Raw genomic sequence first — 15135 nt, forward strand, 5'->3', positions numbered from 1 at the left:
TTGTTTACCCTTAAGGAGCAGCAAAGTATTACTTGTTTCCTTGTGCTTTTGACTATTTTAGTTGGTGTGCGGACTATTTTTCTAGTTGCTTTCTGTTCAGCCTGTGTTTCTCCTTCCAAGCAGTCCATGTTTTTGGAAGGTTCCCTTTTGTTCCTTTTTTATATTTATCTTCTGTGTGTACATTAGGCTGTGCTTTCTTTGTTTACTTAGTTTACAATCTAAATTTGAGGTCGCTGAAATAACCGTACCCACCAATGGTGAATTCAAGTCTCTCTTTCTTTAAGTGCGGCTGGTACACACCTTTCTTTTGTTTTTACACGGTGCCCACTTGTTCAAATATGCACTGATGGTGCCTTTAAGCCTCTCTTCGTTTCAGTCATGTTAGAGAGAAAAGTGTTTTCGCCCCCATGCAGCTCCGTACAAAGTTTGAGCTGGGTCACATTTCTACTGCAGAGACAGGGTGTGGAAAACGATTTCACAGCTGCTTTCCCTCTGCCGTTTCTGAGATGTGTTTCATTCCCCAGTGTTTTGAACGAGGGAAGTAGGGGAATTTGGCTGAGTTGGTGAGTAGTTTCAGACAAGGGATGTTTATATCTCCTTGCCCGCCTTTGGTAGCAATGGAGGCGGACTGGGGCAGGTATGTGTTGGGTCTGTTCTACTGAGTCTCATGCTTATTGAAGAATCTTGGGCACGAGGCTCGACGGAATGTGAGGGGTCGGGGAGACGGTTGGAGGCAGTCGGTAGAGGTGGAAGCAGAGTTGTATTGTCCTGATGTTTCAAATAAACTTACCTTTTCAACATCATACCTTGTAGTATGCCCCTCCCATGACAGCACATTTAAGCTTTAACCTTTTAATAGATAATACCTTGTTTATTCTTTGTCCTCATTTCCTCCTCCCTCCTACTCCTAGGTGGATTTCACACAGCGCTACAAAGTGACTTAAAACTCAGCTGCACTACATGGAGTCACGCAAGTGGCGAAGTGTGTTAGGTCTTGCTGTTCGCACTGATTTTCAGTGGAGGGTATTTGTCCTGCGCTGTAAAATCAGCTCGAATAGCACCACGCACAGCGCAAGTGGGCGCTGCTTCTTTTCAGCTGCTTAAGTAGATTTTCTACTCGAGTGGCAGCTTCCTCAACATGTAAAGAAGGTTTCTCAACGCAAGCGGTAGCGACCATCCGTGACCACCCATGTTGAGATAACTTGCCAGGAGGTGGTCTGGAGTGAGATTTTCCTCGCTCACGGTCGCCAACCTATCATTGGCGAGTGTGAACGAGGAAAAAACTCCACTACGCTACGCTGAGTTTTTCGTAACTTGACGCTCTAAGCAGAATGTGGAGTAGGAAAAAGTATGCAAACTCCACGAGCGGAGCAGAGTTCACCACCCACCCCTACTCCCAGCGTGGTCTTAGGGGAGCTGGGACAAGCATGCCCCCCTAGATTTTGGACTTATGTCTTGATTTATTCCACTCATCGGATGGGTAACTCCCATTGTGAATACATTTCCTTATAATGTTGGTATTTCAAAGCCTCCTTACCCATCAGTTTAACTAGCATTTTGTGTTCCTTTACTATAGCTGTTTTGCAGTGGTGGTAAATGGGAGAAATGAGCTTGTCTTGTAATTTTTACTCATGAGACAGAGTATGCCTCTCTCCCACTCGCTGTTTATTCCGTTTGTAGAGTGGAGTATTTTTGTTGCCTCCTTTACCTAAGTTTGTTAATGGAGTCGTTTGTTTTAGACATCGTAATCTTTGGTGGTTTTGAGCATGGCCGAGAGGCTTCCTATTTACATAATTGTGCCTTCACCCTCTTCAATTTATCAGTTATTTTTCACGGTTCTTTTCATTCTTTAAATGTTAGGATTTTTCTTGTTACATTTCTGATATTAATGTATTTGACCTGTGGTGCACAATGAACGCATCCACGTGCATGGCACATTGATTAGCAAGACTTAACTAAAAACAGGCATTTGAGCAAGGATATGCGGGCGATTCACAATTATCAATCTACAGCAGCAAGCATACCAGCGGAGCCGAGGGAAAGGGGATAGAAGGGGTTGGGTGGGACTTTGGTGCAGGCTTGTTCTCATTTCACAGTCTGACTCAGGGACACAATAAGGAGGATTAAAACCTTGAGGAGGTGGTGAATTAAAAGTTGTATTACTTGGTAGTTTAATGTGTCACATAATTCCACTACATAAACCCTCTCCAGACCACACTATTCCAAGCCACACAATTCCACAACTAACAATTTCAATCCAACCCACATAATTCCGTTCCACTCCACACCACATACATGCACTCCACTCCATAACACATGGGTAAAAGACATTGTCATTTAGAACACCAATAGCTCTAACTCTCGCAAAAGCAAGACATAATGGCTTTTTCAATGCTTGTTGTTGGAGAGTTTCCTGTGAAGCATCCTAAACCATAAATATTAGCTTGTTTTGGAAAGATTATCTTCGCTATTTGAATATTATATATTATTCAGAAACTCAACATGCGTGGTGAGCTCCCAAGATCATTCCTGAAATTTGATGGTATAAACAAGCACTGGCAAACCCAAAAGGTCTCACCTACAAAAGCTATTGACTTGGTCAAGGTTTTGTTTAACCATTTTGTACCACAACACAGCTGCTGTGCACCATAGCTGAAAGCAGAGGAAAGAAATTGCTATGATGTGGACACCACTGATCACATCAAAGCATTTTTTTACTTTATTTTCAGTAATGCTGCACAGCAGCCACTCTGCTGTAAAACATGGCTGAAACACATTGACAAAGCAAATAGGTCCCTCATAGGCAAGACCTAATGTCTTTCCCAGTGCTGGCTTTTTCAGTCACCCTTCAGACTACAAAAGGCGTATAAGTTGTAGCCACCCAGTTCCAGAATACTCTGTTTCATTGAAGAGGAACTGCTCAATTCTTCTATAGTTAATACAGGCATTTTTTCATGCAGGGAGTGTAATTATTACCGAGGTAGACTTAGCAGTGTGATTAGAATGCTTGAGCCATATACCAACGAGTTTTTTATGACACACAAATTGGGTGCATGCTTAAATTACCTGAATCCTACGCATTCATCTGGGTTGAAAATTGTGCTGATGGTATTTGAGCAATTAGTTGCATTTAATAATATTCTAATAATAACAATAATAATAATAGTTGCAGTGATAATAACAACAATAATAATAATAATAATAATAATAATAATAATAATAATAATAATATTCAGAGCACTCTGATGCCTGTGACTGAAAGAGTATGGAAAGAAAATTTACAAAGTAAATAATGTGTCCGGCACTGATGGCAAAGTGATATATTTAGAAATTAATATGCAGTGTTGTTCACACTTGCACCTAAAATGATGTATAAACAGATGTAAAGTGCAAAATAATAATAATAATAATAAATAATCGATGAAAAGGGCAATACAGGACATGAAAGGTCAAATTCAATACAGAGAAGTGCAAGTGGACAAAGTTGCAAATGTCTCCCTCTTTAAGCTTGGTGAAGATTATATTTTTTAACTTGTTGGAATTGAAAAAACTCAAAGGGCCTCATTATAACCCTGGCGGTCACCAGAACGCCAGGGTCACGGGCGCGGTTGGACCATTGCCAAAGTGGCGGCCCGGCCGCAACATTACGACCGTGGCAAAAGCACTATGGTCGGAACGCCGGCACCCCCAGGTTGCCGCCAGTCGACAGCCTGGTGGTCTCACAGTTGTAATCTGCTAGGGCAGCGCTGCTTGCAGCGCTGCCCTGGGGATTACTAGTCCCTTTTACGACAGCCTTTGCATGGGGGTAGCCCTGCAAAGGCTGTCGGAAAGGTGGTGCCAGGGGCCCATGCACTTGTCGTGGGCAGTGCAGGGGCCCCCATGGACAGCCCCGTCGCTCCTTCCACTGCCCAAATTACGGACAGTGGAAAGCTCGAAGGGTGGTGCTGCACCCGCTGCACCGCCACATTGGCGCCGGCTCGATTACAAGCCTGCGTCAATGTTAAGGCCCTGTTTACCGCAGGGCCAGGGGCAGAAACACTGCTTCCGCCTGCCGGCCCTGCGGTAAACTCCTAATAGGGCCGGAGGTGTTCTGGCCGCCCAGACGGCCTAATCGCAGTACGAGTCTTCTGGGCGGACTCCGCTGCCCGCCAAACTCCTAATGATGGCCTAAGGCTTTACAGAAAGTTATCCTGCAAAGGTAATTCTTTAAAGCTCATAATTCCCCTCCCTAAAATGAATGATGAAATATATTTCTGAGGCATCCCCCCAGAGGTGAGCTGTGAATAGACCAGGGGGGCACATACCCTGTGGATCTGCAGTCGAGCTACATTGATGTGAAGATTCGACTTCTCCTCTGCAATATCTTTCCCACCTCATGTCACATGTTGAAATAGGGTTGTCCATCAGGTTTATTGTAGGGAAATCCCACCTGCTGATTGCGTTCAATGTTTTAGAAGTGAAGTTGACTAAATAATTTGTGGTTCTGTGATGTCACCATAAACAGAAGAGGTGTCTCTTTCCAAATCCTACCTCTCAATACTGAGACAGGAATGGAAAAAAGATCTTGAGGAGATGGAAAGGGTAATGTAAAACTTTTCAAAATCGATCTCCACCCTGTCAACTCACATAGTCTGTAACCAAAAAAGATCAAGTTAAGGCAGGTAAAGCACTTATTCTCGTAGCATCTTAGGTGACAGCCAGCAGCACGTGGAATAAGAGCACCGAAGTGAGTCTCTGAGTAGGAGGCACAAGGCCTAAATATAAGAATTGTTTTAGTAAACACCAGAGAGTACAAAGTGGCCTGAGAAGGGGAGTAGAATGTAGGAACAGAATTATGGAAAAATATACCATGTACATAATAAAACAGATGTACAGAATCTAGAGGGGGAAGAACTGAGACTCCAGAAAGCATAAAAAGGGCACCAGGATACCACGAAATCAAAGGTTAGATGCATGAAGGTGTTGTACAGTTGCAGATCCCATGCTTCACAAATACCATGACCTATGTCTGAAACCATTAACAGGATGCCTTGCAAGTTTCAAATGTTATTGCATCTTGAAATTGAAGTATTTCTACTCCTTGTGAGTTTAAATTCAAAGGGAGAGGTGAAGGTGCATCCACTTGTTATCGTGTATCAATTGTTCGTGACTGCCTTTGCTGACTGCAACAATCTGCACAGTGAAAGATGTCCTGTGACAGTTGTGAGCATAAGAGGGAGCAAGCAGGTACCCCATAGATTTCCTTATGTTGCCTGCAATGTCTCTTTCACATCATGTCATGTTTTGTAGTATTGCAGCCCTTGGCCCTTTAAAGTAAAGGGCTGTCTTAGTGGCTGTTTGCAAATGAAAATGGGGAGATGGAACTCTGCAATCCCTTGTTGCTCTTCATCTCTGCAAGGGCAGCAATTTTTATGGGTGCACATGGGAAATAAGAAAACAGTGCATTATGAACACGGATTTGGATTGTTGCAGATCTCTGTGACTCTCCTCATTGTATAGCACAGAGGTAAAGGCCAGCAGTCCCTTGCAGGGCTCCATATGTGTATTGGCAGCCATTTAGAAGGATTTTCAAGGACCTTTCCTTCTCATGACCATGAATGAGGCAGGATTTCTGGGGGTTATAATGAATGGCCTCGTTGGATAATTCTAGATTGGTATTGCTGAAAGTACAATGATCTGGCATCGCAGAAGCTGTACACGCAACGCAGCTCTATGCGATTCAGATGATTGTAGCTTCAGAAAAGAGTGTGGAGCAGGACATGGACAAAAGAAAATTTTCATGCATGTGTTAATGAGTCTGAAGGAACTGGCAGGCGGCAGGACCGTCGGTGCTCCTCCTGCAGGCCATGAGCTCATTTGATGATGGAAAGGACTATAAGTATCAGAATGCATCAATACTTTAGTGAGAAAACAAAAAAGTGTCGGGGAATGTTCTGTAGTAAACTATGGTTTACAGAACCTCACAGAACTACAAGGAGCACTGTATGGTGACACACTTTGGCTTCCAAAGATACAAGCGGTAAACGGAAGTTAAAACAACCCACAGTGCGTGCATTGCTGTAAAATGTGTAAAACTCATTATTGACATGTTCTACGTCTTTGGGGGACTTCTATTTAAAAGGGATTTTGCAAGCATCCTTCCCTAAGCATAGCAATTTTGCTGAGTGAAGGAGGCAGTGTGGCTAGATTGATCTTATAGGGTGTGCTTGGTTTTTGCTGCTAGCTCCATGTGAAATGGTCCATCCATTTCCCTGAGATGTTTTCTCTTGAAAACGATAATGTTTCTGCTATGTTTTTGCAAATGCTTTGTTTGCACATGAGTGCGGCCTGCGGGGGTAGAGATGGGAATGCTGAGGGAGCAAACCACTTCTTAGTATCCAAAATAATAGTAAAACAGTGCATGAGTATTTGCACACAAGCTATTGGTTTCACTAAACTACTGTTGCACTGACAGCAAATGAATCATTTCAATGCTATCTTGCATGTTCAAGGTTCCTACTGATTGCTTTGCACTTACTTGTCCAGGAAGTGTTGTACTTATTTCCTCTGACAATGGCTGTCCTTTCTCTGCAGTGCACCAAAACCTGTGGTGTCGGAGTAAGAATGCGTGATGTGAAGTGTTACCAAGGAACAGACATTGTCCGTGGCTGTGACCCGCTGGTGAAGCCTGTAGCAAAGCAAACCTGTGACCTCCAGCCTTGCCCCACAGAGCCCCCAGGTAAGAAATCCTGGAATCACTAATACCTTTGATTCTACAGTAATGGCCCTTTTACATTGTAGGTTCTCCTAGCCTACACCTGTGGATACTCAAGGACTCGGTGAGCTGGTTATGACTGTGAGACAGTTCCCGATGGACTGGTCGGTTTTTACTGCTGATTTCCCAAACCTTACCGCAAACATTGCCTGCAGCAAACACAAAAACATGCAGTTTCACATATCTTGCAAAACACTAATACATCGTGTCTTTACATGTTCTAAACTGGGCTGATTTGCAAATGTGGCCACATTTGTAAGTCAAGCATAGCAGCACGCAAGCACTGCTTTTTCAACGTGTTGGTATATATCAGGGCTTTTAGCCACACCCACCGCACGCCCATCACTATCACTCGTTCATGGGCTTGCCCTTCAAAAAATACTTTATGTTCGTTGGTAAATGCTTTACGTTTGTCCCTTCTTGGGGCGGGTTAGTTACCGCCTTGGACATTGCCCCTGTTACATGGCTTTTTGCACTTTTGCCAATATGTTTGACTGCAAGCGAACTTCTTTTTCCTTTAGTGCGTTGCTTCACACTGATGTTGTGGCACTTTGAATTGGCTCGCTTATGTGAAACTGTGTTACTTTTCATTTTCAATTTATGTGGCAAGAAAAGCCCTGTTACGAGTTTACAATGCTAATAGCTCTAACTCGAGCAAATGCGAGATGCATTGCATTGCAAATGCTTGTTAGCTATCTCATTTGCCAATGGGGGCTGTGGGGCATGTTTATGTGGGCGCCAGGCCCTGTTTTTTTACCCTGACCAACTCTATCAGTGATACACCAGAAGTTGCTTCTCAGAACTGTTCAGTTCAGCGATTTGCGGGCTAGTTATGCTAAGGCATAGACACACACACAAAGGCTCACTGCACAGTTACACAAATTAGCCAGTTCTCTTTTGTCAGGGGATCAGTGCGGAGTGGAACATGTTGCTCTAATGCTCAGCACACATATCTGCAGGTTGCTTAATTGTCTACCATTTCTTCTGGTTCCGCTGCACTTCAGCTTTGGCATACACAGCAGAACCATGCAAGTCGTTCCCCTAGGACATTTGCCACAGCTTGCCCACATCGCCAGTATGTGCATTTTATGGAGTACATATCCAGAGCCCTCTGTGGTCACTGTGTGACTGTGGTAAGGAGGTCTATTAAATACTGACTGTCCGGGCAAAGTGCACGCCATGCCTCAGGAAGTTTGTAAGTCTATTTTGAAGAAAGATAGTTTTGAGGTAAGCAAAGGTGCTGGGAATCCAAATGCCTTAAAGCAAGGCACAGCATCTTTTTTGTCAGTGAGTAAGGGCCAGATGTAGCAAATTTTAAATTTGCGAGGTGCAAAGTGCGAGTCCATGCGACTCGCACTTTGCACCTCGCAAATTGGTATGCAGTACGGTGTCTCAGACACCGACTGCAAGTCGCTATGGGGTCGCAATGACCCACCTCATGAATATTCATGAGGTGGGTCGCAAATTGCGGCCCCATAGCGAATATAGGCACTCGCAAACATGGAGGCCTGCTGTCGTCAGCAGACCTCCATGTCCGTGACTGCTGTTAAATAAAGCATTTTTTTTTTTTTTTAAGTGTAGCCCGTTTTCCTTACAGGAAAACGAGCTGCACTTAAAAAATAACCGAAACCTTTAGTTTCGGCATTTTTTCAGGGCAGGGAGTGGTCCCTTGGACCACTCCCTGCCCTGAAAAAATATTTGTGGGTCCAGTCACAAACTGGAAGGGGTCCCATGGGGACCCCTTCCAATTTGCGAGTGGGTTACCATCCACTTGAAGTGGATGGTAACTGCGATGCCATTTGCGACCGCGTATGCGGTCGCAAATGGTATTGCATACCATTCAGACTCGCAAATAGGAAGGGAACACCCCTTCCTATTTGCGAGTCGGAAATGCATATTGCGAGTCGGTACCGACTCGCAATATGCATTTCTGCATAGCAAAGAGGCATTTGCACCTCGCAAACGGCGATTTTCGCCGTTTGCGACGTGCAAATACTTTGCTACATCTGGCCCTAAGTGAGGTAGCGTTTGCAAAGGCTCCCCTATGTGACCGCTGCGCTCCTTGACCAAATTCAGCGCGTGGTAGTAACATTTTCAAAGAGGAAGACACAAAGTTGAACAATTGTTTGCCTCCTGTATCTGCTGACATGATCCAGCCCGATCCATTTGGCAAAGCCCATGAGAAAGGTGCAAGCCAAATAGGAGCAGAAGTCCCTTTTGAGACAACATCTCCCTCGGCTCATTTAATGCCATTACACTGTCTGGTTGGCCCATCACCTAATCTAAGCATGGAGTACCCAGTTGCACCATGGGATAATATAGCTTGCCTCTTCTTTTTTCGGTTTGTGTCAGGGAACTAAGCCCATAATGCTAAGGTGACTCTAGGGAGTGCACAGAGGAATCTCGTCCCCTGATTCCCATCTGTTGTGTAGTAGACTGGTAACTATGAATAGTTTAACCAGAAAGTCAAACCAACTTCTTCTTTCGAGTGACCAGCTGGTAAGTTGCAGCCAGGCAGTAGATAGTTGAAAGTCATTGTGATCTCCTGCGTGCAGGACTTCAACTTTAACTTGAAGTTCCCTGTTGTTCAGTAGGAAGAGGAAGCAGGGCAGAGGTTGGAAGAAACCAGCACGTGACTAACCCTACAGATCATTTTCTGCATTGGTGTCTGAAATTCCAGAAACCTTTCTTCTCCCTGTTCTGATTTACCACCTTCTCTGTGCAAGGCGTGAATGATGTAATGCAGGAAATGTAGCTTGTGGGGTGGCGGTCATGGCAGTCTCTATTTTAACTGGGGTGGGGCAGAGGCCCAAGCTTTCCCCACTGAGCAAGAAGGGGTCAGGTGGGGGTTACCTGTGTCCATGTCCACAGCCCCTCCCTTGGTGTCTGAGGATGTTTTACAAGTTGTGTTTTTGCACAGTGCAAAATTGGGCCTAGTATTCCTTCACCCAGTAATTTTGGATACAGGAGCACCAGGACATCTGGGGTTAAACGGACTAGTAACCTACCACTGGATACCACCCCACCTGACTCCTAATTGGGCACTTTGTGGGCAGTTTCTCTGTTCTTTAACCCACATTCTTGGCCCCTGAGGTATCTGAATCCACTCCCCTTCTCAATAGATCCTGGAGGGTAAAAACTGAATTGGCCCCATTCCAGCATTAGTGGTATGTCTCCCCTGGACTCCATTGGTACGAGTTCGAATTGACTGTTCAGGTTATTCTATGAAAGACGTCTCAAATTACTCTGAGCACTCTGAGCTCTTCCACAACACAAGAATTACTTAGGCACGATCCATTTAGTCCAGGTAGCTACTATACTGCCGTGTTGATATACATTATGGCTTTGGACCTCTTTATGATGCTTACTAGGCAAATAATAGGCAAAGATGCCTTTCTACTCCTACTGGTCGAGGGCCTCCTCAAACGCAGCAGATGCAGGTACCACTCTCTGCATCACCTGAAGAGATACTATTTTGGTCATTAATTTAATAATTCAGTGTCGACCTTACTGGCTCTGATGTCTAACCTAGTCACTGGCTAAGTGAGTGTGTGCATGCAAGTTGAAGCGGCACATGTGTGAGCACAGGCTTATACAAAAGATGTGAAGGTCGATAAACTGACATAAATCATTTCTCTAAATATACTTAGATAACCATCTTGTAGTTTCCACAAAGTGTGTGGAAACATAAAATTCCCTTCACCTACTCTATCATCCTGTGACCTTCTCCCGTATTGTGAGTAAACATAAGTCTTGATGAATATGTCAACATGTTTCAGCCTGGAGTGTTTACAGTGTCACAGTCATGCCTTTACTTGTTCCTTGTTCAGTTGTCACCTGTTGATTTGGTGTTAATTGTTCATGAACAGAAAGGGATACACACATAAATTGAGAACGGGATGGATCTCACCCCGTGTGGCATGCATTTAGGTTGGTCAGCGGAACACATTGAGTGAGTTCAATTGCAAGACTGGGGGCCTCATTTACAAGACCCTAGTCATTTTGTATGCTTCAGTGGCACAGTGTGCCAGCCCATATTTACAAGGCCACTCAAAGTCACCTTGCAGGGCTTTTCATGGACTGGTAAATATGGCCTCCCTTCATACATAATTCTGCATGAAAGGGACATTCCGCTGGTGTTGCTGTGGGTGTTCCCATGCAACACCCATGGAACCTGATGTAATCTGATGCATTTCCAGTTTTACACAGCTGTGGGGGATGGTCAGCTTCCTACACCACCTCAGGGGTGTCGATTTCCCCCCATTTTTCCCTCTTTCTATGCAGCACACAAAGAAATAGGAAAATGCCATTAATAATTGTTTGTGTGCAATAAAGTGTCCCTTCCTGCACATAAACAACCACCCCTGCAACACAGTCACCATTTCACCATGGTGCAGGGGTGCCTGCTTTGGTGCTAGGCAGCAGTTTGTGCACCAGCGCTGAGGAAAGTACACGGATGCATCGTATTTCTGTAAATATGACGCATCCCTGCACTTTTAAAAGTATGCTGTATGGTGCAGCAAGCTAACTTGCTATGCCATCGTACGCCATTTTATTGTAAATGAAGCCCTGGGTGCAATGTAGAATGCTTAAACTAAATCTGTCTTCCTTTGACTATGAGGGGCTGGAAGAGACCTCAGGGGCAGGGCTGGCAGGTGGACCTTGAGGTCCTCTTTATTTCTTGTTATGCAGTCAGTCTCTGTGAAGACGTTGAAGTAGCTGCTTAAGGGATGCAGTTGAAAAGCTATGGACTGTTGATCACATAACAAGATTGTACTTTTCTTCTGCAATGATCCATTTTAAGCAGATTAATATTTTGTACTGTACAGTACAATTACATTCGTAATTCATCCTAATGACTGCCAATTGGTTCCTTTTCCCCAGATGACAGCTGTCAGGACCAGGCGGGAACAAACTGTGCTTTGGCGATAAAAGTTAACCTATGCAGCCACTGGTACTACAGCAAAGCCTGCTGCCGGTCCTGCAGGACAACACACTCCTAGTGCAGGGATTGCGCCAAAGACTTGCCGCTGGAAGATGCCATGAAGGACTGTGGTCGCTGGACAGGTGCACCCGGGGCCTGGCTGTCTTAATGGTACAGGACAGATAATAACAAATAGTGCATTCTCATTCAAGAAACATCTGGAGCTTGTTTCCTGGGAGATGCTGCTGAGGCGGTCAGAAGTTCAGGATTTAATCTCTTCCTGGACCTCTGAATAGACATTAACACTTCCAAAGCTTTTTCTGCAGATCTTGTTATATCATATTTGCTTTCCACATTTAAATCTATGTTGTAAAGATTTAGTGACGCATGAAGTTCACTTCTGACAAATTAATGTCTTGTGTGCATCTTTGGAATTGGCCTGATCTAGGGTCTTTAGGGAACTGAAAGCCCACCACTCCTACCTGTCATTGTGGAAGGGAGGCGCGAAGGTTGTATTTATATTTTGCTATTGTTTGGATGAAAGCACAGAGGTTGCATTACGTGTATCTTTAGCCATGTATTCAAGAGCTCCCAAATTTCAGTAAATATGCATACTTTAGAGCTGTTACGGCTACATTTTCATTAATTCCCATGTTCAAACCTAACCTTATTGTTCCTACAACAGCAATTTATCCGCCCCCCCTATGATGCCTACCATTGGATAGGCATCTAGCTTCACACCTACTGTTTTACCATTAAACCAGACACCATCCTTGTTACAGATGCCTGTAATAAAATGGTAGGGCCAACTTTGAGAATTCAATTTTCAGAAATAGATGTTTCTGTGAAACGTAGAATAGTAGTAAAGTGTTGTGGGTTGATTTACAGATCTTTGTGTAGGTGCTTACATGACAACTTTCAACCATCTCATTTTTATTTATATTTACTGTAATATTTTATTCATGATGTTATAATATTAAGGATTTGGAGCACAGTACACGTAATGTTAGATTGTTAATTTGTAATGTGCAGGTATATAATTTTGAGAGAATAGTTTTTTTTAATTAAGCTTTAATGTCATATTTCTTCATATTGTCTACATTTTGTAAATATTAATATTATTAGAGGCAAAGTGTAACTGCACTTTATGTAATAGCCAAGGACACGTGTTCTACATTTAATATATTTTTCTTCAATGAATCCTCTACTTATATTTAACCATTTATAATCCACTATAAGTTATATATTTTAATAAAAATCATATTTAAGTAGATGACTGTGTGTTTTTTTTTTTAATCTGGGACTTCTATTGTACAAAATGCAGGAAGTTGCGCACAATCAGTTTGAGAGTATCAAAACTTGTCATGGATAAAGGAGTCAATAAAATGAACAACTCAATCATTTGTAGAATTATACCTAGTTTAATGTGATGTTACTCTATTCATCAGTTTCACTGACTTAAATCAGGTGCAAGGAACTATAGAACAATCATAGATTTACATGTATTTGCCTAACCCTGAGTGGTAGAAGACCTACTGGTTTATGGGGGTGATGAAGGTATATATTCACTGTAACATGCTTTGCCTGCAAAATAGTTTTACAGGTGGAAAAACCCATTGACAATACAAGTAATAGCACACACTGGGTGCTGAAGAAAATTGCAGGCTTTTGAAAATTATAAAGTTATGATTTTAGAGGTGCCCACTAGTTTCCCACTGACTTCTTCCCCTTCTTCCCCTGGGAACACTCATGATACCACCAAGAGCCCTAAAGTATTGCAGCATAACATCTGTCCATTATAGCAGATTTTCAGCAGTTGTATGTTTCAATATTTCATATTAGAACCGTGAACTATCATTAGTGTACATGCATGACAATGGGTTTAACGTGGACCACTTCAGTTCCTTTAGTGCTGGAAGAACTCAACAGTTGAGGCCTTCTGCTTGGACAGGTTCTTCTGTGTATCTGTGAGGTGGTCAACGTAAGTAAAATTGATTGGTAAAGTCTCCAAATTTTGCAAAAGCCCTTTCATTTTTTCATATGCTGTACACACGGATCTAAGTTCAAATATGTGGGCAAAGGGTTTGTAAATTTGCACATGAATGTTTTTCCACTTACCATGTACGTCCAGTTGAAACTGGAAGTGCTTGATTTTGGGAGGTTATTTCTGGAGATTTTCTTCTGCTCCAAAGAATTAATAGATGGTTTGAGTAACTATGGGTACACTGATTTCCTTTAAAAAAATGAAAAGCACACATTGGGGGTCATTATGAACACGGCGGTAAACACCGCCATGTTCATGCTGGCGGTCTTTCTGTGGACAACCAGCCCCCTTGAGACCCTGCCAGCAGCATAAAGAACATTCTGCTGGGCCGACCGGTGGAAACAGTGCAGGGCCAGGACATTGCCGACTGCTCCACTTGGAGTGCGGCGGGTGCAAAAAGAACAGATGATGGATGGAATGCAGAGCAAATCAAACATTCACCCCCAGTCTCAAAGATCTGGGTTTAATCCATTGTTTTTTTGCTCACCACGCCACCCCAGGGTGGACCCAGCCATATCCAAATCAGTCTTGACCCTGTTCCTCATGGGAACAGTCCAGCCCGAACTGCCAAGCCAGGTCCTCCCTGGACCGGAAACAAGCATCCTAGGACCGGTTTCAGGGTATCACCCTTCATCAGCTAGGCCAGCTTGAATCAAGTGGTGCGTTGAGCACGGGACCCACGTCTGGGCATACCCTTCCCACTTGGGGCAACAAATGCAAAAAGAACAGATGATGGACGGAATGCAGAGCAAATCAAACATTCACCCCCAGTCACAAAGATCTGGGTTTAATCCATCATTTTTTTTCTCACCACGCCACCCCAGGATGGACCCAGCCAAATCCAAATCAGTCTTGACCCTGTTCCTCATGGGAAGAGTCCAGCCCGAACTGCCAAGCCAGGTCCTCCCTGGACCGGAAACAAGCATCCTAGTACCAGTTTCAGGGTATCACCCTTCATCAGCGAGGCTAGCTTGAATCCAGTGGCGCAGTGAGCACGGGACCCACGTCTAGGCATACCCTTCCCACTTGGGGCAACAAATGCAAAAAGAACAGATGATGGACGGAATGCAGAGCAAATCAAACATTCCCCCCAGATACAAAGATCTGGGTTTAATCCATCATTTTTATCCTCACCACGCCACCCCACGGTGGACCCAGCCATATCCAAATCAGTCTTGACCCTGTCCCTCATGGGAACAGTCCAGCCCGAACTGCCAAGCCAGGTCCTCCCTGGACCGGAAACAAGCATCCTAGGACCCGTTTCAGGGTATCACCCTTCATCAGCGAGGCTAGCTTGAATCCAGTGGCGCAGTGAGCACGGGACCCACGTCTGGGCCTACCCTTCCCACTTGGGGCAACAAATGCAAAAAGAACAGATGATGGACGGAAAGCAGAGCAAATCAAACATTCACC

The 15135-nt window shown here is 44.0% G+C and overlaps 1 protein-coding gene across 1 annotated transcript in view; it reads left to right on the forward strand.

Annotated features, from left to right (window-relative positions):
• ADAMTSL2 (ADAMTS like 2) overlaps positions 1-12905 on the forward strand; it is a 181415-nt gene extending 168510 nt beyond the window's left edge. Inside the window, exons 18-19 of the mRNA XM_069241556.1 lie at positions 6574-6718; positions 11639-12905. Of these exons, the coding sequence (XP_069097657.1) occupies positions 6574-6718; positions 11639-11757 (264 nt within the window). The 3' untranslated portion in view covers positions 11758-12905. The remainder of the gene's footprint in view (positions 1-6573; positions 6719-11638) is intronic.
• Positions 12906-15135: the final 2230 nt, after the last annotated feature.

The sequence above is a fragment of the Pleurodeles waltl genome, chromosome 6 (genome assembly GCF_031143425.1).
Source record: "Pleurodeles waltl isolate 20211129_DDA chromosome 6, aPleWal1.hap1.20221129, whole genome shotgun sequence".
In the NCBI taxonomy this organism is placed as follows: Eukaryota; Metazoa; Chordata; class Amphibia; order Caudata; family Salamandridae; genus Pleurodeles; species Pleurodeles waltl.